The sequence below is a fragment of the Anomaloglossus baeobatrachus genome, chromosome 1, assembly GCF_048569485.1.
Source record: "Anomaloglossus baeobatrachus isolate aAnoBae1 chromosome 1, aAnoBae1.hap1, whole genome shotgun sequence".
Lineage (NCBI taxonomy): Eukaryota > Metazoa > Chordata > Amphibia > Anura > Aromobatidae > Anomaloglossus > Anomaloglossus baeobatrachus.
In genome coordinates this window covers 946,402,079-946,428,168 of record NC_134353.1, presented here as the reverse complement: position 1 = coordinate 946,428,168, position 26,090 = coordinate 946,402,079, and the positions used below count along the sequence as shown (strand labels likewise).

The window sequence follows — 26,090 nt, the reverse complement described above, 5'->3', positions numbered from 1 at the left end:
GGGTGCAGTGTTGCGGTGCAGTGCGGTGCGGTGCCCGATGGCACTGGTGTACTCACTCTGACACAAGACACTGGAGTCACTGGTAAACCAAACGGAGTGATGAACGGGGCCCGCAGCCGGCTACAGCTTCTTCCAGACTAGGTTGGTGGTTCCCACCTTTCTCCTGCACCTCTGTGTGTAAATGTTTTGACTCCTGTGCCTAGACACCGGTAGTCCGCTGCCCGACTGGTATATGCCGGAGGAGCCCGTTTGCCTGCAGACGCTGGCCCTTTGGGTCTCTATGCCTTGGTGGTGGCGTTACCCTGTATGGTTGGGCTGTTGTCTTCTAAATGAACTTGTGTGGGGTAGGTCCTTGAGTCCAGCCCACAATCAGTGGATTCAACTCGGCCCTGTCAGTTCAGGGCTTTGCACTGGGTCTGAGTACCCTGCCTGGTGCTCCGGTATCCAGTTGGCTCCCCGGTTCGGTTCCGGCGGGCCACTACCCTGTCCCGGTCCCTTACGGTTCCACTGGTCGTTTTACCGGTCTTCTGCAGGCGGCCACCACCGTCTGCCTCCTTGCCAATGGCGACTATGCTCCGACCCAGCCACCTGGTAGTCTGTTGGCAGCCCTGAACACAGGACTGCCCGTGCACTTGACTGCTCTAGACTTGCACTTGAACTCGTGTGTGTCAGACTCACTGTTTTCCCACCTCCAGGCCTGTGAACTCCTCGGTGGGCGGAGCCAACCGCCTGGCTCTGCCCCCCCTGATGTGGACATCAAACCTGAAGGGTGGTAACAAGGGTTTTAGGTTGGCTGGTGTTACCTAACTGGAAGGGGGGTGTGGTGTTGTGTGTGACTACCTGGGACAACCCGAATAGTCCGGGGTGTCACATTTATATAGACAAACTGGTCTGGGGTCTGTATATATTGAGTCTGGCCTGAGGTTTGTTGACAAACAATCTGTTCTGGGGTCTGTGTACTGTTCTTGTATAGGTCTCCCCTGGGGTGGGGGTCTCTTCTCATCTCCTTATTATACATGCTGGGATATGTTGGCCAAGGTGGGGAATATAAACATGGCAGGATGTGCAGACCCCCAGATCCCTAGATGTTGGTGGTCCCTCCATGTGCTCCTGGGTATGACGCTCGCGGTCGCAGTGCTGTACGTTGCGTTGTAGCTCAGAGCTGGGATGTATGGGGGGGCCATTATGGAGCCGGTAACATCTCCATGTTTATCACCAGCGGCTTACCTGACATCCGCCTCCGCGGTGGCAGCGTGTAGAGGAAGTCGGCCATTTTTATCTGGGATGTTCTGCTTGGCTCCATTCCTGAGCAAACTCATGCAGCCCTCGAGCCATCCCTGCAAGAAGAAGCCATAATCTCAGCCGGACGGGCGACGGTGTCAGTGCACTCACATCCAGGCTTAAAGGGGATGTCCAGACGAGAAAACGCCATCAATGGAAAATGTCAATTATGATTCTTTATGGGCCACCAACCATTCACCCATAGCGCTCCTTGTTCTCTGCTTTGGACAACCCCTTTTTATATCAAACAATGCCCCATTTGTTGTTCCTCAGACCCATCACATATTAAACAGTATCACTCTATAGTTCCATGTTTTCCTACCAGATACGTTGCTAAGGACAGGCTCGTTCTTCCGCAGGCATCTTGTGTATTGATATTGGCTCCCATTTTCAGCAGTAGTTTCACGGTATCAACTTGGCGCCCGGACACAGCGTGCATCAAAGGTGTGCAACCTGCGGAGACATCAGCACAGAGTGTTTAAGGAAGCAGTGCAATACAATTAACTCTTACAAAGCTTAGCTATGTGTTTTGTGCTGTGTACAGGGAGCTCCCCCTAGTGGTGGATGCAGACAGGATCTTATCATGTATCTCTGTATACAGGGAACTCCCCCTAGTGGTGGCTGCAGACAGAATCTTATCATGTATCTCTATACAGGGAGCTCCCCCTAGTGGTGGCTGCAGACAGGATCTTATCATGTATATCTGTATACAGGGAGCTCCCCCTAGTGGTGGCTGCAGACAGGATCTTATCATGTATCTCTGTATACAGGGAGCTCCCCCTAGTGGTGACTGCAGACAGAATCTTATCATGTATCTCTGTATACAGGGAGCTCCCCCTAGTGGTGGCTATAGACAGGATCTTATCATGTATCTCTGTATACAGGGAGCTCCCCCTAGTGGTGGCTGCAGACAGGATCTTATCATGTATATCTGTATACAGGGAGCTCCCCCTAGTGGTGGCTGCAGACAGGATCTTATCATGTATATCTGTATACAGGAAGCTCCCCCTAGTGGTGGATGCAGACAGGATCTTATCATGTATCTCTGTATACAGGGAGCTCCCCCTAGTGGTGGCTGCAGACAGGATCTTATCATGTATCTCTGTATACAGGGAGCTCCCCCTAGTGGTGGCTGCAGACAGGATCTAATCATGTATCTCTGTATACAGGGAGCTCCCCCTAGTGGTGGCTATAGACAGGATCTTATCATGTATCTCTGTATACAGGGAGCTCCCCCTAGTGGTGGCTGCAGACAGGATCTTATCATGTATATCTGTATACAGGGAGCTCCCCCTAGTGGTGGCTGCAGACAGGATCTTATCATGTATATCTGTATACAGGAAGCTCCCCCTAGTGGTGGATGCAGACAGGATCTTATCATGTATCTCTGTATACAGGGAGCTCCCCCTAGTGGTGGCTGCAGACAGAGTGTTATCATGTATCTCTGTATACAGGGAGCTCCCCCTAGTGGTGGCTGCAGACAGAATGTTATCATGTATCTCTGTATACAGGGAGCTCCCCCTAGTGGTGGCTGCAGACAGGATCTTATCATGTGTCTCTGTATACAGGGAGCTCCCCCTAGTGGTGACTGCAGACAGAATCTTATCATGTGTCTCTGTATACAGGGAGCTCCCCCTAGTGGTGGCTGCAGACAGGATCTTATCATGTATCTCTGTATACAGGGAGCTCCCCCTAGTGGTGGCTGCAGACCGGTTCTTATCATATATCTCTGTATATAGGGAGCTCCCCCTAGTGGTGACTGGAGACAGGATCTTATCATGTATCTCTGTATACAGGGAGCTCCCCTTAGTGGTGGCTGCAGACAGGATCTTATCATGTATCTCTGTATACAGGGAGCTCCCCCTAGTGGTGGCTGCAGACAGAATCTTATCATGTATCTCTGTATACAGGGAGCTCCCCCTAGTGGTGGCTGCAGACAGGATCTTATCATGTATCTCTGTATACAGGGAGCTCCCCCTAGTGGTGGCTGCAGACAGAGTGTTATCATGTATCTCTGTATACAGGGAGCTCCCCCTAGTGGTGGCTGCAGACAGGATCTTATCATGTGTCTCTGTATACAGGGAGCTCCCCCTAGTGGTGACTGCAGACAGAATCTTATCATGTGTCTCTGTATACAGGGAGCTCCCCCTAGTGGTGGCTGCAGACAGAGTGTTATCATGTATCTCTGTATACAGGGAGCTCCCCCTAGTGGTGGCTGCAGACAGGATCTTATCATGTGTCTCTGTATACAGGAAGCTCCCCCTAGTGGTGACTGCAGACAGAATCTTATCATGTGTCTCTGTATACAGGGAGCTCCCCCTAGTGGTGGCTGCAGACAGGATCTTATCATGTATCTCTGTATACAGGGAGCTCCCCCTAGTGGTGGCTGCAGACCGGTTCTTATCATATATCTCTGTATATAGGGAGCTCCCCCTAGTGGTGACTGGAGACAGGATCTTATCATGTATCTCTGTATACAGGGAGCTCCCCCTAGTGGTGGCTGCAGACAGAGTGTTATCATGTATCTCTGTATACAGGGAGCTCCCCCTAGTGGTGGCTGCAGACAGAATGTTATCATGTATCTCTGTATACAGGGAGCTCCCCCTAGTGGTGGCTGCAGACAGGATCTTATCATGTGTCTCTGTATACAGGGAGCTCCCCCTAGTGGTGACTGCAGACAGAATCTTATCATGTGTCTCTGTATACAGGGAGCTCCCCCTAGTGGTGGCTGCAGACAGGATCTTATCATGTATCTCTGTATACAGGGAGCTCCCCCTAGTGGTGGCTGCAGACCGGTTCTTATCATATATCTCTGTATATAGGGAGCTCCCCCTAGTGGTGACTGGAGACAGGATCTTATCATGTATCTCTGTATACAGGGAGCTCCCCTTAGTGGTGGCTGCAGACAGGATCTTATCATGTATCTCTGTATACAGGGAGCTCCCCCTAGTGGTGGCTGCAGACAGAATCTTATCATGTATCTCTGTATACAGGGAGCTCCCCCTAGTGGTGGCTGCAGACAGGATCTTATCATGTATCTCTGTATACAGGGAGCTCCCCCTAGTGGTGGCTGCAGACAGAGTGTTATCATGTATCTCTGTATACAGGGAGCTCCCCCTAGTGGTGGCTGCAGACAGGATCTTATCATGTGTCTCTGTATACAGGGAGCTCCCCCTAGTGGTGACTGCAGACAGAATCTTATCATGTGTCTCTGTATACAGGGAGCTCCCCCTAGTGGTGGCTGCAGACAGAGTGTTATCATGTATCTCTGTATACAGGGAGCTCCCCCTAGTGGTGGCTGCAGACAGGATCTTATCATGTGTCTCTGTATACAGGAAGCTCCCCCTAGTGGTGACTGCAGACAGAATCTTATCATGTGTCTCTGTATACAGGGAGCTCCCCCTAGTGGTGGCTGCAGACAGGATCTTATCATGTATCTCTGTATACAGGGAGCTCCCCCTAGTGGTGGCTGCAGACCGGTTCTTATCATATATCTCTGTATATAGGGAGCTCCCCCTAGTGGTGACTGGAGACAGGATCTTATCATGTATCTCTGTATACAGGGAGCTCCCCTTAGTGGTGGCTGCAGACAGGATCTTATCATGTATCTCTGTATACAGGGAGCTCCCCCTAGTGGTGGCTGCAGACAGAATCTTATCATGTATCTCTGTATACAGGGAGCTCCCCCTAGTGGTGGCTGCAGACAGGATCTTATCATGTATCTCTGTATACAGGGAGCTCCCCCTAGTGGTGGCTGCAGACAGGATCTTATCATGTATCTCTGTATACAGGGAGCTCTCTCTAGTGGTGACTGCAGACAGGATCTTATCATGTATCTCTGTATACAGGGAGCTCCCCCTAGTGGTGGCTGCAGACAGAATCTTATCATGTATCTCTGTATACAGGGAGCTCTCCCTAGTGGTGGCTGCAGACAGGATCTTATCATGTATCTCTGTATACAGGGAGCTCCCCCTAGTGGTGGCTGCAGACAGGATCTTATCATGTATCTCTGTATACAGGGAGCTCCCCCTAGGGGTGGCTGCAGACAGGATCTTATCATGTATCTCTGTATACAGGGAGCTCCCTCTAGTGGTGGCTGCAGACAGACTCTTATCATGTATCTCTGCATATAGGAGGTCCCTCTAGTGGTGGCTGCAGACAGGATCTTATCATGTATCTCTGTATACAGGGAGCTCCCTCTAGTGGTGGCTGCAGACAGGATCTTATCATGTATCTCTGTGTACAGGGAGCTCCCCCTAGTGGTGGCTGCAGACAGGATCTTATCATGTATCTCTGTATACAGGGAGCTCCCTCTAGTGGTGGCTGCAGACAGACTCTTATCATGTATCTCTGCATATAGGAGGTCCCTCTAGTGGTGGCTGCAGACAGGATCTTATCATGTATCTCTGTGTACAGGGAGCTCCCTCTAGTGGTGGCTGCAGACAGAATCTTATCATGTATCTCTGCATATAGGGAGCTCCCTCTAGTGGTGGCTGCAGACAGGATCTTATCATGTATCTCTGTGTACAGGGAGCTCCCCCTAGGGGTGGCTGCAGACAGGATCTTATCATGTATCTCTGTATACAGGGAGCTCCCTCTAGTGGTGGCTGCAGACAGAATCTTATCATGTATCTCTGCATATAGGGAGCTCCCTCTAGTGGTGGCTGCAGACAGGATCTTATCATGTATCTCTGTATACAGGGAGCTCCCCCTAGTGGTGGCTGCAGACAGAATCTTATAATGTATCTCTGTATACAGGAAGCTCCCCCTAGTGGTGGCTGCAGACAGAATGTTATCATGTATCTCTGTATACAGGGAGCTCCCCCTAGTGGTGGCTGCAGACAGGATCTTATCATGTGTCTCTGTATACAGGGAGCTCCCCCTAGTGGTGACTGCAGACAGAATCTTATCATGTGTCTCTGTATACAGGGAGCTCCCCCTAGTGGTGGCTGCAGACAGGATCTTATCATGTATCTCTGTATACAGGGAGCTCCCCCTAGTGGTGGCTGCAGACCGGTTCTTATCATATATCTCTGTATATAGGGAGCTCCCCCTAGTGGTGACTGGAGACAGGATCTTATCATGTATCTCTGTATACAGGGAGCTCCCCTTAGTGGTGGCTGCAGACAGGATCTTATCATGTATCTCTGTATACAGGGAGCTCCCCCTAGTGGTGGCTGCAGACAGAATCTTATCATGTATCTCTGTATACAGGGAGCTCCCCCTAGTGGTGGCTGCAGACAGGATCTTATCATGTATCTCTGTATACAGGGAGCTCCCCCTAGTGGTGGCTGCAGACAGAGTGTTATCATGTATCTCTGTATACAGGGAGCTCCCCCTAGTGGTGGCTGCAGACAGGATCTTATCATGTGTCTCTGTATACAGGGAGCTCCCCCTAGTGGTGACTGCAGACAGAATCTTATCATGTGTCTCTGTATACAGGGAGCTCCCCCTAGTGGTGGCTGCAGACAGAGTGTTATCATGTATCTCTGTATACAGGGAGCTCCCCCTAGTGGTGGCTGCAGACAGGATCTTATCATGTGTCTCTGTATACAGGAAGCTCCCCCTAGTGGTGACTGCAGACAGAATCTTATCATGTGTCTCTGTATACAGGGAGCTCCCCCTAGTGGTGGCTGCAGACAGGATCTTATCATGTATCTCTGTATACAGGGAGCTCCCCCTAGTGGTGGCTGCAGACCGGTTCTTATCATATATCTCTGTATATAGGGAGCTCCCCCTAGTGGTGACTGGAGACAGGATCTTATCATGTATCTCTGTATACAGGGAGCTCCCCTTAGTGGTGGCTGCAGACAGGATCTTATCATGTATCTCTGTATACAGGGAGCTCCCCCTAGTGGTGGCTGCAGACAGAATCTTATCATGTATCTCTGTATACAGGGAGCTCCCCCTAGTGGTGGCTGCAGACAGGATCTTATCATGTATCTCTGTATACAGGGAGCTCCCCCTAGTGGTGGCTGCAGACAGGATCTTATCATGTATCTCTGTATACAGGGAGCTCTCTCTAGTGGTGACTGCAGACAGGATCTTATCATGTATCTCTGTATACAGGGAGCTCCCCCTAGTGGTGGCTGCAGACAGAATCTTATCATGTATCTCTGTATACAGGGAGCTCTCCCTAGTGGTGGCTGCAGACAGGATCTTATCATGTATCTCTGTATACAGGGAGCTCCCCCTAGTGGTGGCTGCAGACAGGATCTTATCATGTATCTCTGTATACAGGGAGCTCCCCCTAGGGGTGGCTGCAGACAGGATCTTATCATGTATCTCTGTATACAGGGAGCTCCCTCTAGTGGTGGCTGCAGACAGACTCTTATCATGTATCTCTGCATATAGGAGGTCCCTCTAGTGGTGGCTGCAGACAGGATCTTATCATGTATCTCTGTATACAGGGAGCTCCCTCTAGTGGTGGCTGCAGACAGGATCTTATCATGTATCTCTGTGTACAGGGAGCTCCCCCTAGTGGTGGCTGCAGACAGGATCTTATCATGTATCTCTGTATACAGGGAGCTCCCTCTAGTGGTGGCTGCAGACAGACTCTTATCATGTATCTCTGCATATAGGAGGTCCCTCTAGTGGTGGCTGCAGACAGGATCTTATCATGTATCTCTGTGTACAGGGAGCTCCCTCTAGTGGTGGCTGCAGACAGAATCTTATCATGTATCTCTGCATATAGGGAGCTCCCTCTAGTGGTGGCTGCAGACAGGATCTTATCATGTATCTCTGTGTACAGGGAGCTCCCCCTAGGGGTGGCTGCAGACAGGATCTTATCATGTATCTCTGTATACAGGGAGCTCCCTCTAGTGGTGGCTGCAGACAGAATCTTATCATGTATCTCTGCATATAGGGAGCTCCCTCTAGTGGTGGCTGCAGACAGGATCTTATCATGTATCTCTGTATACAGGGAGCTCCCCCTAGTGGTGGCTGCAGACAGAATCTTATAATGTATCTCTGTATACAGGAAGCTCCCCCTAGTGGTGGCTGCAGACAGGATCTTATCATGTATCTCTGTATATAGGGAGCTCCCCCTAGTGGTGGCTGCAGACAGAATCTTATCATGTATCTCTGCATATAGGGAGCTCCCCCTAGGGGTGGCTGCAGACAGAATCTTATCATGTATCTCTGCATATAGGGAGCTCCCCCTAGTGGTGGCTGCAGACAGAATCTTATCATATATCTCTGTATACAGGGAGCTCCCCCTAGTGGTGGCTGCAGACAGGATCCTATCATGTATCTCTGTATATAGGGAGCTCCCCCTAGTGGTGGCTACAGACAGGATCTTATCATGTATCTCTGTATACAGGGAGCTCCCCCTAGTGGTGGCTGCAGACAGGATCCTATCATGTATCTCTGTATATAGGGAGCTCCCCCTAGTGGTGGCTGCAGACAGAGTGTTATCATGTATCTCTGTATACAGGGAGCTCCCCCTAGTGGTGGCTGCAGACAGGATCTTATCATGTGTCTCTGTATACAGGGAGCTCCCCCTAGTGGTGACTGCAGACAGAATCTTATCATGTGTCTCTGTATACAGGGAGCTCCCCCTAGTGGTGGCTGCAGACAGGATCTTATCATGTATCTCTGTATACAGGGAGCTCCCCCTAGTGGTGGCTGCAGACCGGTTCTTATCATATATCTCTGGATATAGGGAGCTCCCCCTAGTGGTGACTGGAGACAGGATCTTATCATGTATCTCTGTATACAGGGAGCTCCCCTTAATGGTGGCTGCAGACAGGATCTTATCATGTATCTCTGTATACAGGGAGCTCCCCCTAGTGGTGGCTGCAGACAGAATCTTATCATGTATCTCTGTATACAGGGAGCTCCCCCTAGTGGTGGCTGCAGACAGGATCTTATCATGTATCTCTGTATACAGGGAGCTCCCCCTAGTGGTGGCTGCAGACAGGATCTTATCATGTATCTCTGTATACAGGGAGCTCTCTCTAGTGGTGACTGCAGACAGGATCTTATCATGTATCTCTGTATACAGGGAGCTCCCCCTAGTGGTGGCTGCAGACAGAATCTTATCATGTATCTCTGTATACAGGGAGCTCTCCCTAGTGGTGGCTGCAGACAGGATCTTATCATGTATCTCTGTATACAGGGAGCTCCCCCTAGTGGTGGCTGCAGACAGGATCTTATCATGTATCTCTGTATACAGGGAGCTCCCCCTAGGGGTGGCTGCAGACAGGATCTTATCATGTATCTCTGTATACAGGGAGCTCCCTCTAGTGGTGGCTGCAGACAGACTCTTATCATGTATCTCTGCATATAGGAGGTCCCTCTAGTGGTGGCTGCAGACAGGATCTTATCATGTATCTCTGTATACAGGGAGCTCCCTCTAGTGGTGGCTGCAGACAGGATCTTATCATGTATCTCTGTGTACAGGGAGCTCCCCCTAGTGGTGGCTGCAGACAGGATCTTATCATGTATCTCTGTATACAGGGAGCTCCCTCTAGTGGTGGCTGCAGACAGACTCTTATCATGTATCTCTGCATATAGGAGGTCCCTCTAGTGGTGGCTGCAGACAGGATCTTATCATGTATCTCTGTGTACAGGGAGCTCCCTCTAGTGGTGGCTGCAGACAGAATCTTATCATGTATCTCTGCATATAGGGAGCTCCCTCTAGTGGTGGCTGCAGACAGGATCTTATCATGTATCTCTGTGTACAGGGAGCTCCCCCTAGGGGTGGCTGCAGACAGGATCTTATCATGTATCTCTGTATACAGGGAGCTCCCTCTAGTGGTGGCTGCAGACAGAATCTTATCATGTATCTCTGCATATAGGGAGCTCCCTCTAGTGGTGGCTGCAGACAGGATCTTATCATGTATCTCTGTATACAGGGAGCTCCCCCTAGTGGTGGCTGCAGACAGAATCTTATAATGTATCTCTGTATACAGGAAGCTCCCCCTAGTGGTGGCTGCAGACAGGATCTTATCATGTATCTCTGTATATAGGGAGCTCCCCCTAGTGGTGGCTGCAGACAGAATCTTATCATGTATCTCTGCATATAGGGAGCTCCCCCTAGGGGTGGCTGCGGCTACAGACAGGATCTTATCATGTATCTCTGTATACAGGGAGCTCCCCCTAGTGGTGGCTGCAGACAGAATCTTATCATGTATCTCTGTATACAGGGAGCTCCCCCTAGTGGTGGCTACAGACAGGATCTTATCATGTATCTCTGTATACAGGGAGCTCCCCCTAGTGGTGACTGCAGACAGCATCTTATCATGTATCTCTGTATACAGGGAGCTCCCCCTAGTGGTGGCTGCAGACAGAATCTTATCATGTATCTCTGTATACAGGGAGCTCCCCCTAGTGGTGGCTGCAGACAGGATCTTATCATGTATCTCTGTATACAGGGAGCTCCCCCTAGTGGTGGCTGCAGACAGAATCTTATCATGTATCTCTGTATACAGGGAGCTCCCCCTAGTGGTGGCTGCAGACAGGATCTTATCATGTATCTCTGTATACAGATAGCTACCTTTATCCACCACATCCCCATCATTAGTCCCATCTCACATACCTTCATTGTCACAGTATTCAAGGATTGAAGGGTCTTCGCGAATGATTGCAGTGAGTGTGTTCACATCGCCATTAGCAGATGCTTGATATACGACAGACAAGTCAATCTCTTCTGAGGAGTCACCTGCAAAACAGAGGACGAGACCCCGACACTGAGAACATCCTTTTCAGTCACAACAGCACGTCTATTATTAAGGTAAGGAGCTGTGTATAAAATTAGAGGCCCTTTATCAGACTTGTGTTTTTCTGTTTCTATATCTTGTAGATTTTTTTCCCCGGTAGCGGTCATATTGGAGTCACCCGATATAGTTTTATCTGTGTGTATACCCAGTGTTATCTAGACCTCCAGCGCTACAATAGAGCTGTCATGTTTTCCCCTATGCTTTTTTGATAATGAGATGGCTCTGTGCTTTCTGTCTCAGTCTATACAGCAAAGCTGACAAAAAAACTACAGAAAATAGGAATCATTTCTATCGGTTGCATGAACCTAAAATGGCTTCAATTAAAAGTATAGCTTATACCGGCAAAAAAAATAATATCAACTGGAAAATAATTAACGTTATCACAGAGAGAAAATTGAAAGTAAAGAGCACAAGAACCTGGATCGGCCTCGTACGTCACCATAACAATGTTTTCACTTTAGTGAATGTAGTTTCGTCAAAAAATATTTTGTGCAATTGGGTTTAATTAAAATTTTTTGCACCAATTGCACCATATGATTTTATAGATCTTGTTTCCTTGCACAAAACTGCTGAACGAGGTAACTGAGAATCCATCAGTGAGCTTGTGAGTATTTTATCTCTCTTTTTCTAAATAATGATATATGACAAGACACCACATCAAAGTTGTGCATAACTCAGAAAAGACAGATAATGGAGGTTCCATCTTTCAGTAGGGAATTTCTTACTGATGGATTCATTCTGCAGGAAAACAAAATAAACCTGTACAAAAAATGTTGTCAAAATTGTCATCAAACACAATTGCAAAAATTACACAGGTGTGCGAGTGTAAAATTGTGTGAAAAGTCAGAGGTAATTTCTATATACTTTAACTGACTCCATAAGCTTTTTCTTGCTCCATACTTTGACCCCTTGGTGTGTCCTTTGGTGGATGTGTGGCACCCCTGAGGCTCCAGTCGCCACAGAGTATTGCAGCTGATTTAAGCTGCGGTATTCGCCTCGGGTAAGGAGGGGGTTAATCACCGGTGTTCCACATTTAAACTTTACATATAGCTTAGGAGCCTTCTCTCTGGGGAGCTGGACTAGGGTGGGCAGGGGGGTGGCCAGCACGAAGCCTGGGACTTTCCCGGTCACTAGGACAACCTCCTGGGGGGAAGATTCCACTTGGGGTAGAAATAGGAGCAACCTTACAGAATCTCGAGACAGTCTACCCGGGATGTCAGTTCTGGGACATGACACCAGCATCACTTTCCTCTCTTCACAGGGCCTGCGGCTTGGAGCGAGTGCTCAGCCCAGGTGCCTCCCGGCAGGAAGGGCAACTCTGAAAAAGGACTTTCTTCTGTCAAACACCAATGACTTCTCTTGACTTATCCAGGGTCAATGGCCTCAGCGCCAAAGGCCCGGGCCATCACTACTCCCCTCATCATCCTCCCCGGGGCCCGCTCCACCTGTGGGGAGCGACACCATCTCAACTGCTACTACCATCCGCCCTGAAAGACAACGATAGCAGCGGCGGCTAATCTCTGGCGGCATACCACAGGTGGCGTCATGACATTTATCCTACTACTACCCCCATCATCCTCAATCATTATTGGTGTACACCTCGGGCCACGAACCCGGGTAGGCCACCGCAACATCCCAGATCATCACACCAGCCTGGTGATGAGTAACGCAGGTACGAGACCCCGTGACTGATGACCCCTGCCCCCTCGGTGCTACATTTTGGTGTCATGAACAGGATATCGTGCCCAGGCCAAAAACCTGGGTACTGTGCGCCTTACTGGACTGTGTTTAACATTTTGCTTAAAAAGGACATTAGTCATTTTGCGCGGGAAAAAGAAGGGACGGGTGGTGAGCGGTACCCGCAAAGAGCGCGAAAGTGTGAGTGAAGCCAAAAAGAGCTCCAAAAGGAACCTCACTGCTGGAAACCTTGACTGACCTTGGAGACAGACTGTTCTGCTTGCTTCATGTGTACCCTTTGGCCGAAAGCCAGAAAAAACAGCATCTTAACCAGCCAGTGAACAGACTCTGGATAAAGACTCCATCGATGAACTGTGGCTCCAGGTCCTGGAACTGACCAGATGTATGGCTGCTCTGATCACAGCAGTGCAATCCAAACAAATGACTAAAGGTCCAGTCACACTAAGCAACTTACCAGCGATCCCAACAACGATAGGGATCGCTGGTAAGTTGCTAGGAGGTTGCTGGTGAGATGTCACACTGCGACGCTCCAGCGATCCCACCAGCAACCTGACCTGGCAGGGATCGCTGGAGCGTGGCTACACGAGTTGCTGGTGAGCTCACCAGCAACCAGTGACCAGCCCCCAGTCTCCTAGTTACAGCACACATCAGGTTAATTAACCCGATGTGTGCTGCAGCTAAATGTGCACAGAGCAGGGAGCAGCGCACACTGAGCGCTGGCTCCTTGCTCTCCTAGTTACAGCACACATCGGGTTAATTTCCTGATGTGTGCTGCAGCTATCTGTGCACAGAGCAGGAGCCGGCAGCACAGGCAGTGAGAGCGGAGGAGGCTGGTATCAAAGGTAAATATCGGGTAACCAAGGACAGGGCTTCTTGGTTACCCGTTGTTTACATTAGTTACCAGCCTCAGCAGAAGCCGGCTCCTGCTGCCTGCACATTAGTTGTTGCTGTCTCGCTGTCACACACAGCGATCTGTGCTTCACAGCAGGACAGCAACAACTAAAAAATGGCCCAGGACATTCAGCAACAACCAACGACCTCACAGCAGGGGCCGGGTTGTTGCTGGATGTCACACACAGCAACATCGCTAGCAACGTCACAAAAGTTGTTCGTTACCAGCGATGTTGCTAGCGATGTTGCTTAGTGTGACGGGGCCTTAAGCCACCTGTAACCATTGAACTGGCTTCCAGTGCTGATGACCTTCCCTGGTGGCGATGCAGGACAGCCCCGCTACCACAAGTTCCTGATCGTTATGATGCTGATGGGCAGCCGATCTGCCGATGCTGCAATGAAGTTGGACACTTTGACCGTGGGTGTGCATTGAGTGCCCAGAACCAAGGGGGCTGGGACCAGCCCTCTGGCACTACGAGTGAGAGTAACTGTTTTTCTTTTCCATATGCAAATGTTGATATTAATTGCATGATGATACAGTTGACCGGTAACTGTTGAAAATGTTTGAAACTGTTTACTAATGGTGCCTCCCATAAAGGGAAGCATGTTATATTATTTCCTATTGCATACAAAAATATTGCGGTGTACTAATTTTGTTTAGTTGCAGCCTGGAAGTGCTGCCATTTGCTGTGGGGGAATGAGGCTCCAGTCGTCACAGAGTATTGCAGCTCATTTAAGCTGCAGTATTTGCTTCAGGTAAGGAGGGGGTTAATCACCAGTGATCCACAGGGGTCCCCACATAGCTTTCTCATGAGCCAGATCAGACACCCCCATACTTTGCACTGACGAGGGGCAAGCACCCCGAAACACCGTGTCTGCAAATTGGGATTCTGATCTGGCTTATATATCCTGAGTCATATTGCAAAGGATTGTTGAAGATCCACTTGTGACTTTTAGGATCGCTACTTCCAATAGGTGGCGCTGTGCTAGAGTTTGTCTCCTTTACTGGAGAGACAGTGATCCACATTCACACTTTACATACAGCTCAGGAGCCTTCTCTTTGGGGAGCTGGATTAGGGTAGGCAGGGGGTTGGCCAACACGAAGCTTGGGAATGTCCCGGTCACTAGGACAACCACCTGGGGGGAGGATTCCACTTGGGGTAGAAATAGGAGCAAAGACACACAATCAATAGACAGTCTACCCTGGACATCAGTTGTGGGACACGACACCAGCACCACTTTCTTCTCTTCACAGGACCTGCGGCTTGGAGCGGAACGCTCGGCCCAGGTTCCTCCCGGCAGGAAGGGCAACTCTGAGAAAGGACTTTCTTCTTCTTTCAAACACTGGTGACTTCTCCTGCCTTATCCAGGGCCCATCACAGCAGGTGACCAGTATTACCTGGGCGAGCGACACGAACTGTGAGTAAAAACAGTTGGAACCGCAGCAACTGACTCAGATTCTTATTGCCGGTGTCGTTACCCTGCGCCTCAATGCCAAAAGCCCTCCGATCACTACTCTCCTCATCATCCTCCCCGGGCCCCGCTCCACCTTCGGGGAGCGACACCATCTCGGCTGCTACTACCATCCGCCCCGGAGGACAGCAACAGCAGCGGCAGCTAATCTCTGGCCACGTACCACAGGTGGTGTCACGACATTTATCCTACTACTACCCCCATAATCTTCCCTCCTTATTGGTGTACACCTCGGGGCACGAAGTCGGGCAGGCCACTGCGACATCCCAGATCATCACACCAGCCCGATGACAAGTAACTCAGATACGAGACCACCCGTGCCTGACGACCCTGCTCCCTGGGTGCTACTGATAACTTGGACCTTCCTAAAATTATGCAGAAATTTTAGGCTTTAGAGTAAAGGAAAAGAAAATGCTCGCTCCTGGAACCTGTTTTTCATGGTACAGAAGCAGAGAAAAAGAATTTCTTCCGTACTTTTCTCAAGACAGTGTTCTAGTGTATGGATGGAAAAAAAAAAGTAACATTTAGTACAATGTGAGCAAGTGGAGACTCATCCAAAAATGTCTGAAAGCCGCTACTGCACAAAGGCAGCGAGTATGCTCCAGAGCCTGTAGAGCCTGTGCACTCGAGGGAAAGGGATGAGAATTTAGACTTTATTCTCAAGAAACTTAACTACGAGGATCATGGATGGTCAATATGTGGGGATCTGAAAGGTCTGTCTTTGTTCCTTAGACAGCGAGGAGGATACACGAAGTCCCCATACTTTTTGTGTGATGGGGACAGCTGGAATAGGACTCATCACTGTAGCCAACGTGAAGATCTTTGCTTTTTGAACTCAAGAACATAGTTGCAGAAAGTTTAGTTGATCCCAGTAAAGTTCTCTGGCCACCGCACCATGTTAGCTTGGACTGATGAAGTAGGTTGTGAAAGCTCCACCAAAAGAAGAAGAGACTTAAGTACCCAAGTTTCAGGGACTGTCTGAGGAAAAACTGAAGGAAGGCATTTTTGTGGGTCTGGATACTCGAAAACTCACGAAGGACAAAGTGTTCACAACAAAAATGACAGTTGTGGAGAAAAGGGCTTAGGATTCTTGTCACAAACCACCGGGGGGGGTCACTCAGAAATCCCCCGCGCTGGCTACCAGTACGTCACAATCGGGGGGTAACAAGTGGGGGTCACCCCTACTTTATACCTCCCGACCGACAGACAGAGCACGTGACGCGCTCTCTAGCGCCCCTCTTATAGTCAGGCCAATTATGGAATTGCCCGACGATAAGCAAGGAGGCCGCTATACTACTTATGCCGATTATTGAAGGGTCCCCGGTGAGAGTAGGGTATATATTCCCCCGACCTCCGCGGGCGGAATATATAATATCTTCCCGAATCTCACTGGCCTCCCCACAATAATCCTTGGCACAACTCGCTGCCACCAACCGCTTCACGGTAACTATTAGCCGAACACACAGACGTGGGATTCAAGATCGAGATAACAGAACAGCCCAGGATTAATTAGATAATTTAATCGCCTAAAGCACACTAGAAACTACAATATATACAATAGGGAATCTACAGAATATACAGTTATGTCAGAGTACAGTTACAGATAAAGCATGGTTTACAAACAGGTATGGAATTCAATCAGTTACCTTGTGCGTCTGGCCACAGGGGGGCGCTGTAGACCAGGTTTCCAGGAACTCTCTCACAGGTCTGTCCCAACCAGGCCCCCGAGCAGAAGAACGCTGGAAAATGGCCGAAGTAGGGTTATCAACCTGGGCAGATCCAGGTCCCCTCCTACCTTAGTGACCTCACAGGGAAGCACTGCCACTCCCCCTGCATGGATCAGAATTATCCAGCAAAGGGGATTTTGGCTATAACTTTGCCTGGGAGCGTCGTAGGCGGACGCCAATGCTCTCATTGTGACAGTTATGAATTTAGCTACAGAACGAGGGGACTCATGACCTGTCTGCCAGTTCCCCATTGGCTGATATCACGCCTGGGGCATTTCCCAATGTCCTGTTCCCATAAAAAGGGGGTGCCGGCATCGTCCACATGCGGAGACACCATTTTTATGGTTGCCATATTTATCGGAAATATGGCTTGCGAGATATGAACCATTTTTTACTGGAGTCGTTCTGTCTGGCTATTTCCATAGCCTTGCTAACTAGCTAGCAGCTCCTACTACAGGGTGACGGCAGGGAGTCATCCTGTGTCCATTGTCCCTAAGCCACCTAATTTCCATATCACAGGACATGGCCATGGATTTGTTGCTAAACCAGTTGTGTGAAGGGAAGGGGGTAGTGACACCAGGAGAGGGCTTCCTGACATGACTTGAATGTCATGATTTATCGTCATATCTCCGGATTTACCTCACACCTCCCCCCTTTTGAGGGCGCTAGGGGGCAGCACACTCCGGTGTTCCCCCGTGCGCCCGTCCGCGACCTCTCCTTGTCGGGACAGCCCGTCTGCGTTACCGTGGTCACGGCCCCTTTTGTGGCGAATGGTGAAGTTGTATTGCTGGAGCGCAAGGCTCCATCGCAACAATCGCCCATTCGTCCCAGAGACGGTGTGCAACCAGCTGAGGGGATTGTGGTCCGTCTCCACGATGAAGTGGCGCCCGTATAGATAGGGTTGCAGACGCTGCAGGGCCCACACTATGGCCAGGCACTCCTTCTCCATTGTAGAATAGGCCACTTCCCTTGGTAACAGCTTCCTGCTCAGGTACAAGACTGGGTGCTCTTGGCTCGCAGAGTCCACCTGGCTGAGCACCGCACCGAGGCCGAAGTCACTGGCGTCGGTCTGTACTACAAACGGCCGCGTGAAGTCGGCTGCCTGTAGCACGGGCGGGCTGGACAGGGCGTCCTTTAGGGCCCGGAAGGCTGTCTCGCAGTCCATTGTCCAATCGACTGCAGAGGGCAGCTTCTTCTTGGTGAGGTCCGTCAAGGGCTTTGCCAGGCTACTATAGCATGGAACAAACCTCCTATAGTACCCAGCGGTCCCCAAGAAGGACATCACCTGCTTCTTGGTCCTGGGGGTGGGCCAGGATGCGATGGCTTCCACCTTCTCAGGCTCGGGCTTCAGGGTTCTCCCACCTACCCGGTGACCGAGGTACTGGACCTCGCTCATGGCCAGCTGACACTTTCCCGGCTTGATGGTCAAACCTGCCCGGTGGATCCGCCTGAGCACCTGTGCTAGATGCTCTAGGTGGTCCTCCCAGGTGGGACTGAAGACGGCAATGTCATCCAGGTACGCGGCCGCGTACCCTTCAAGTCCCTTGAGCAGGGTGTTGACCATCCGCTGGAAAGTGGCAGGGGCATTCCTCATCCCGAATGGCATCACCGTGGACTCGTACAGTCCAAATGGGGTAATAAAGGCAGAGCGTTCCCTGGCCTTGCGAGTCAGGGGGATCTGCCAATATCCCCGGCTCAGATCCATGATGGTCAGGTACTGAGCCCCGGCCAACTGATCGAGCAGGTCATCGATGCGTGGCATTGGGTACGCATCGGCGACCGTGACAGCATTGAGCCCCCTGTAGTCCATGCAGAACCGAGTGGTTCGGTCCTTCTTAGGGACGAGGACTACAGGCGAGGCCCAAGCGCTGTTGGATGCCTGGATCACCCCCAGCTCCAGCATCTCGTCAATCTCCTGGCGCATGTGTTGCTGCACCTCCAGGGAGACCCGATATGCTGAACGCCGGATCGGGGGATGATCCCCAGTGTCCACGTGATGGACAGCCAAGTCAGTCCTTCCGGGCTGGTTGGTAAACAACCCCCGGAAGGGGTGTAGGGTGGCCCACAGCTGGGACCGTTGGTCCTCCAAGAGCTGGTGGCCAACCTCCACATCCTCAATGGATCCGCCTGCCCTAACCTGGGCTAGCATATCCAAGAGGGTTTCCGCTTCTCCCTCCTCGGGCAGGTTGCACACGGGGAGCGCACATGCCTCCCGCTCATGATGTGCCTTCATCATGTTCACATGGAAGGGCTTCCGCCTTCCACGGGCAGGGTCCAGGGTGACCAGGTACGTCACAGGGTTGAGCTGCTGGTACACGAGGTATGGGCCTTCCCAGGCTGCCTGAAGCTTGTCCTGTGGTACGGGGACCAGTACCCACACCTCTTGACCCACTTGGTAGGTCCTCTCACAAGCGTTCTGGTCGTACCAACGCTTCTGATCAGCCTGGGCTTGAGCCATATTGTCGTGTACCAGTTGCGTCAAGGCCTGCATTTTGTCCCGGAAGCGCATGACATACTCGATAACCGACACTCCAGGGGTGGCCAAATCCCCTTCCCAAGCCTCTTTCACCAGAGCCAGGGGGCCCCGCACACGTCGCCCGTACAGGAGCTCAAACGGTGAGAATCCTGTTGAGGCCTGTGGAACCTCCCGGTAAGCAAATAACAGGTGTGGGAGATACCGCTCCCAGTCACGCCCATGGGAGTCGACCAACATCTTAAGCATCTGCTTTAAGGTGCCATTGAACCGCTCGCACAGGCCATTAGTCTGTGGATGGTACGGGCTGGCCACCAGATGTCGCACCTGGACTTGCTTACAGAGGGTCTCCATCAGCTGGGACATGAATTGGGTCCCCCGGTCGGTGAGCATTTCCTGGGGAAAACCCACTCGGGAGAAAATCTCCAGCAATGCGGTGGCCACCTTGTCAGCCCGAATGGACGACAAGGCCACTGCTTCTGGGTACCGGGTGGCATAGTCAACTACCGTCAGTATGAAGCGTTTCCCGGAGCTGCTGGGGATGGCCAGCGGGCCGACCAGATCCACAGCCACCCTCCTGAAAGGCTCATCGATGATTGGCAGAGATACTAGTGGGGCTTTGGGGTGTGGCCCCGCCTTCCCCACTCTCTGACAGGTTTCACACGAACGGCAGTAGGCAGCCACATCGGCCCCCATTTTTGGCCAGTAGAAATGCTGGTTTAACCTGGCCTTGGTCTTAGCGATCCCTAGGTGTCCGGCCATCGGAATCTCATGTGCGATCCGCAACAACTCCGTCCGGAACGGATAGGGTACCACCAACTGTCGGTCCCTGGGCCACGCCTCCGGTGAACCCTGCTGGACCGTGGCCCGGTACAGCCGTCCTTGGTCCCAGACCACTCGCTCCGGGTCCGAGTCCGAGGGAGGCTGTGCCGCCTGCTCCTTTAGAGCTTTCAGGCTGTCGTCAGCTTCTAACGCTGCCTGAAACCCCTGACCAGATGTGGCCAGAATCGACGAGACTGTCACATCTTCGGTCAGTACCCCGGGACCTGTGTCCTGGCCTCCACCTGACTCGGCTGCCACTTGGTCAGAAGGGGAAGAGCTATCGGACCTCCGGGAGGCCCCTTGGCTTCCAGCACTCCCACTGCGGGTGACAGCGGCCACAGCCGCTGCGACCGTGGGTCGTGCCTGCTCCTCCTCCGTTCCTGACCAAGTCGCCGGTTCAGGCAGACCTACCTGGCTTCCTGACACCCCGGTTGTGGGGGAACCCTGCACCGAGATCTTACCTGGGAGCACTTCCGCTCCTGGACCGGCCCCAATCTCACCTGCCTGTTCCCCCCCTGCAGCAACAGAACCCCGCTGTGAAATCTCTGGGGACCCCACATTTGCTGTGGTAGCCCCCACCCCACACACTGGTCCTCCCCCTGCAGCACCCTGCTCTCTGCTTATCCCTGCAGAGGGCAGCAGATCCCAGCTCACAGGCTGGTTACTTGTAGAGGCATTGTCACACCTTTCTCTGACCCCCTCCCCTGTCACAGCTGCAGCTGTGTGTGTGTCTATGGTGTCTGTGCAAGCAGAAATATCAGAGTTCACTCCCTCCTCCCTTACATCATTCATAGATAACACATTAACATTGTCAGGAGTCATGTCAGCACTGGCTGAAGGTTCAGCCCTTGGTTGGGGCCCAAACTGGGAGGTTATTTGCCCCAAATCTGTCCCAAGTAGCACGTTTGCAGGGATCCGATCAGTTACCCCCACCTCCCTCACCCCTCGCCCTGCGCCCCAGTCCACATAAATGTCAGCAACAGGCAGCGCCGGGTCAATGCCTCCAATCCCGGAGACAGCGAGGGTTTTTCCAGGGATCAAGTCTTGGGGGGACACCATCTCAGGCCGCACCAGAGTCACCTCCGAGGCGCTGTCTCGCAGTCCTATGGTCACAGACCGGCCGACGGTGACAGGTTGGAAGCTGTCCAGGGACCTACCACCACCCCCACCCACACCCACACAATACACCTTGGGCGGCCCTTGGGACGGGGACGGAGCCGGGGCCTTGGGACGCTGAGGGCACATGGCCTTGAAGTGTCCAGGTAGGTTGCACTGGTGGCACCGTCTTGGCTCTGCCACGGGCCTGGAGAGGGGAGTTGAGGGGGACACCCCCTGCAGTCTAGGGGCAGGTGGGGCAGTCGCAGAGTTCATCTTACCCCCTCTCCAGGTGCTGCTGGTGGCTGCTCTCCTGGCTTCAGGAGCCCGATTGTTGGTGTAGTCATCTGCCAGGGCAGCTGTAGCCGTGGATCCCTTTGGCTTCTGGTCTCGGATGAACTGGCGGAGATCCTCAGGGCAGTTCCACAAGAGTTGCTCCGTGATGAACAAGTCCAGGATCTCCGGTCCGGTGGAAAGCTGCAGGCCTTGGGTCCAGTGGTCGGCAGCTCGGGCAAGTGCCCGCCGGTGGTCAGCCCAGGAGTCCTTTGGTCCCTTCTGCAGCGTCCGGAACTTCTTGCGGTAGGACTCCGGGGTGAGGTTGTACTGTTGGATCAGGGCCCGCTTGATGGTGTCGTAGCCCTGATCTGCCTCAGCAGGCAAGTCCCCAAGGACATCCAGGGCCTTACCCCTTAAACGGGGGGTCAGGTATTTGGCCCACTGGTCCTTGTTCAGATGATGCTGCAAGCAAGTCCGTTCAAAAGCAGTCAAGAAAGAGTCCAAGTCTCCATCCTTCTCCAGCACTGGGAAGTCCTCAACACGGACCTTTGGAAGTTTGGTGTCTGGAAGGTCACGGGTGGCTGATGAGGGCCGGAGCTGAGCTAGCTGCAGCTGGTAGTTACGCTCTGCCTGGCGCTCTTCACGCGCTGCTTGCCGCTCACGCTCGGCCATGAGTTCCTTGTAGCCCTCCCGGTCTCCAGCCTGGCGTAGGGCCATAGCCATTTGAAGAAGGCTATCCGAGCCTCCCAGGCTCGGTGGAATGGCACGTGGTGATCTGCGGCCCGCTGCGGAGCCTGGTGCTTCACTGTCCATTGCAGAGCGGAGGGCTGGCGTCTGGCTCGTTGAGGACCCTTGGGCGAGCTGCTCCTCATCTTGTCCAGCAGTGCCCGGTTGTGCAATGTCCTCTGCAGAGCTGTTTTCTGGCGTCGAGCTCCTGGAGGACTCGTGGACAACCTCCTCATCGTCTCTGGCCTGAGCATCGGCCATTCCTTTGGCTTTGCTCCTGGTGCTCTCAGCCATTCTTGCAGACTTTTGGTCACTGACACAGAACTGACACCTGATGCCTCCACACACCTTACAGTATCTGCACTCTGACACTCTAGTGTTGAGCTAGTCTGAAGACCCCAGCAGCCACAGCTGCTGCAGGCAGTCTTTAGTGTCTGGGAGTATGGGTCTCACACTCACACACACTATTATCTCGATCCCACCGCTTGCCACCAATATGTCACAAACCACCGGGGGGGGTCACTCAGAAATCCCCCGCGCTGGCTACCAGTACGTCACAATCGGGGGGTAACAAGTGGGGGTCACCCCTACTTTATACCTCCCGACCGACAGACAGAGCACGTGACGCGCTCTCTAGCGCCCCTCTTATAGTCAGGCCAATTATGGAATTGCCCGACGATAAGCAAGGAGGCCGCTATACTACTTATGCCGATTATTGAAGGGTCCCCGGTGAGAGTAGGGTATATATTCCCCCGACCTCCGCGGGCGGAATATATAATATCTTCCCGAATCTCACTGGCCTCCCCACAATAATCCTTGGCACAACTCGCTGCCACCAACCGCTTCACGGTAACTATTAGCCGAACACACAGACGTGGGATTCAAGATCGAGATAACAGAACAGCCCAGGATTAATTAGATAATTTAATCGCCTAAAGCACACTAGAAACTACAATATATACAATAGGGAATCTACAGAATATACAGTTATGTCAGAGTACAGTTACAGATAAAGCATGGTTTACAAACAGGTATGGAATTCAATCAGTTACCTTGTGCGTCTGGCCACAGGGGGGCGCTGTAGACCAGGTTTCCAGGAACTCTCTCACAGGTCTGTCCCAACCAGGCCCCCGAGCAGAAGAACGCTGGAAAATGGCCGAAGTAGGGTTATCAACCTGGGCAGATCCAGGTCCCCTCCTACCTTAGTGACCTCACAGGGAAGCACTGCCACTCCCCCTGCATGGATCAGAATTATCCAGCAAAGGGGATTTTGGCTATAACTTTGCCTGGGAGCGTCGTAGGCGGACGCCAATGCTCTCATTGTGACAGTTATGAATTTAGCTACAGAACGAGGGGACTCATGACCTGTCTGCCAGTTCCCCATTGGCTGATATCACGCCTGGGGCATTTCCCAATGTCCTGTTCCCATAAAAAGGGGGTGCCGGCATCGTCCACATGCGGAGACACCATTTTTATGGTTGCCATATTTATCGGAAATATGGCTTGCGAGATATGAACCATTTTTTACTGGAGTCGTTCTGTCTGGCTATTTCCATAGCCTTGCTAACTAGCTAGCAGCTCCTACTACAGGGTGACGGCAGGGAGTCATCCTGTGTCCATTGTCCCTAAGCCACCTAATTTCCATATCACAGGACATGGCCATGGATTTGTTGCTAAACCAGTTGTGTGAAGGGAAGGGGGTAGTGACACCAGGAGAGGGCTTCCTGACATGACTTGAATGTCATGATTTATCGTCATATCTCCGGATTTACCTCACAATTCTCTAAACAAAATTGTGAAGAATGATCCAAAATGTATGTCCATCGTGGAGAAGATGCTGAAATGTTTCACAGCCTTGGGTTGTCTGATGAATGTGAAGTGATATTTTTTACATTCCTATTTGGATGACTTTCCTGAAAACCTTGGTGTTGATAGCGAAGAGCAAGGAGAAAGATTTCACCAGGATACCAAGGAGATGGAACGACGATCCCAAGGAAGATGGAAGGTGAAGATGATGGAAACGATACCAAGGTAGATGGAAGGTGAAGATGATGGGGGACAATTCCAAGGTAAATGGAAGGTTAAGATGATGGGGGACGATACGAAGGTGGATGGAAGGTGAAGATGATGGGGGACGATACCAAGGTAGACGGAAGATGAAGAAAATGGGGAACGATACCAAGGAAGATGGAAGGTGAAGATGATGGGGGACGATACCAAGGTAGATGGAAAGTGAAGATGATTGGGGACAATACCAAGGTAGATGGAAGGTGAAAATGAGGGCAGATGATACCAAGGAAGATGGAAGGTGAAGATGATGGAGGATGATACCAAGGTAGATGGAAGGTGAAGTTGATGGTGAACAATGCCAAGGTAGATGGAAGGTGAAGATGATGGATGATGATACCAAGGTAGATGGAAGGTGAAGATGATGGGGGACAATACCAAGGTAGATTGAAGGTGAAGATGATGGATGAAGATACCAAGGTAGATGGAAAGTGAAGATGATGGATGATGATACCAAGGTAGATGGAAGGTGAAAATGATGGGGGACAATACCAAGGTAGATTGAAGGTGAAGATGATGGATGAAGATACCAAGGTAGATGGAAAGTGAAGATGATGGATGACGATGCCAAGGTAGATGGAAGTTGAAGATGATGGGAGACGATACCTAGGTAGATGGAAGTTGAAGATGATGGGGACAATACCAAGAAAATTGGAAGGTGAAGATGATGGCAGATGATACCAAGGTAGATAGAAGTTGAAGATGATGCGAGACGATACCAAGGTAGATGGATGATGAAGATGTGTCACGCTCCCCGGCTCCCCTGCCATGCTCCCCGGCTCCCCTGCCATGCTCCCCGGCTCCCCTGCCTTGCTCACCGGCTCCCCTGCCACGCTTCCTCGCTCTCAGGTCACGCTCCGCCGCTCCCGTGCCAGGCTTCCCAGTCCCCCGCTCCACAGCCTTCATGCCCCATCACCTGCGGTCCCCAGGCAGCCCGGTCCCCGCTCCCGGCGCCCATCGGCAACGCTGAGCCAGCCCGGCACTCCTGCCTCCTGTGCACCGCTCCCTGCTCTGGCTTCTGGCACCCGGGCCTCGCGCATGCGCATTAGGGCTCGCGCGCGGTCATTGACCCTCTCTTAAAGGGCCAGTGTCCTCCAACAGGATATTGAAGAATCAGGTACAGGGTATATAGGGGGATCCTTTCCAAGTGGGCGGGGCCTGTTCTTCGTGTTTGCTAAGCTAGGAGTCAGGTCTCCCTGTGTCTTGTGCCATACTTACCTATCTCTCTTGTAGAGTCGCTCCTGTCACGCCAACCGGTCCTGACGATTCCTGAACCCCCGAACGGTGACTGTCTGCCATCCCGTCAGTCCCTACCATCTCCGATCCCCGGATCCGTGTGGTGACCCACCTCCTCGCTCCGCTGGTTCTGGACTCTGCCTAACATCATCTCGGGCTCCGAACCTGAGCTCCGTCACCCGGACTACCTTCAGAGACTCAGTGGTCCCAGGGACTTCTTCGCTCCACTCCTCTGAACGGACTGTCCTGCTACCCGTAGTGCTCCGGCTACCGGGCACCTTGACCTCGGTGAGGTGTTCAGCCCAGTGGATCCACCTCCTGGGCCTACCCGTCCACCTGGTCCTAACAGTAAGAACAGGCCATGGATCCCGCCGAAGCATAGAGGCACAGTGGCTGGAGGATAGAGGAACAATGGCTGGAGGATAGAGGAACAGTGGCTGGAGGATAGAGGGACAGTGGCTGGAGGATAGAGTTGCAATGGATAGGCATAAATGGGTAATGGATGGTGCACATAGGGACGATGGATGTAAGATAAAGGGACAATGGATGGAGGAAGGATAGAGGAACAATGGATAGAGGAAAGAGCGATGATAGATGCAGAAT

At 51.8% G+C, this 26,090-nt stretch overlaps 1 protein-coding gene across 1 annotated transcript in view; it reads right to left on the bottom strand.

The window, feature by feature from the left end:
* Nucleotides 1-26,090, bottom strand: part of ANKRD55 (ankyrin repeat domain 55) — a 101,747-nt gene that overhangs the window by 38,076 nt on the left and 37,581 nt on the right. Inside the window, exons 2-4 of the mRNA XM_075328856.1 lie at nt 10,823-10,945; nt 1,604-1,734; nt 1,228-1,337 (exon numbers count right to left, since the gene is read on the bottom strand). Coding sequence (XP_075184971.1) covers nt 1,228-1,337; nt 1,604-1,734; nt 10,823-10,945 — 364 coding nt within the window. The remainder of the gene's footprint in view (nt 1-1,227; nt 1,338-1,603; nt 1,735-10,822; nt 10,946-26,090) is intronic.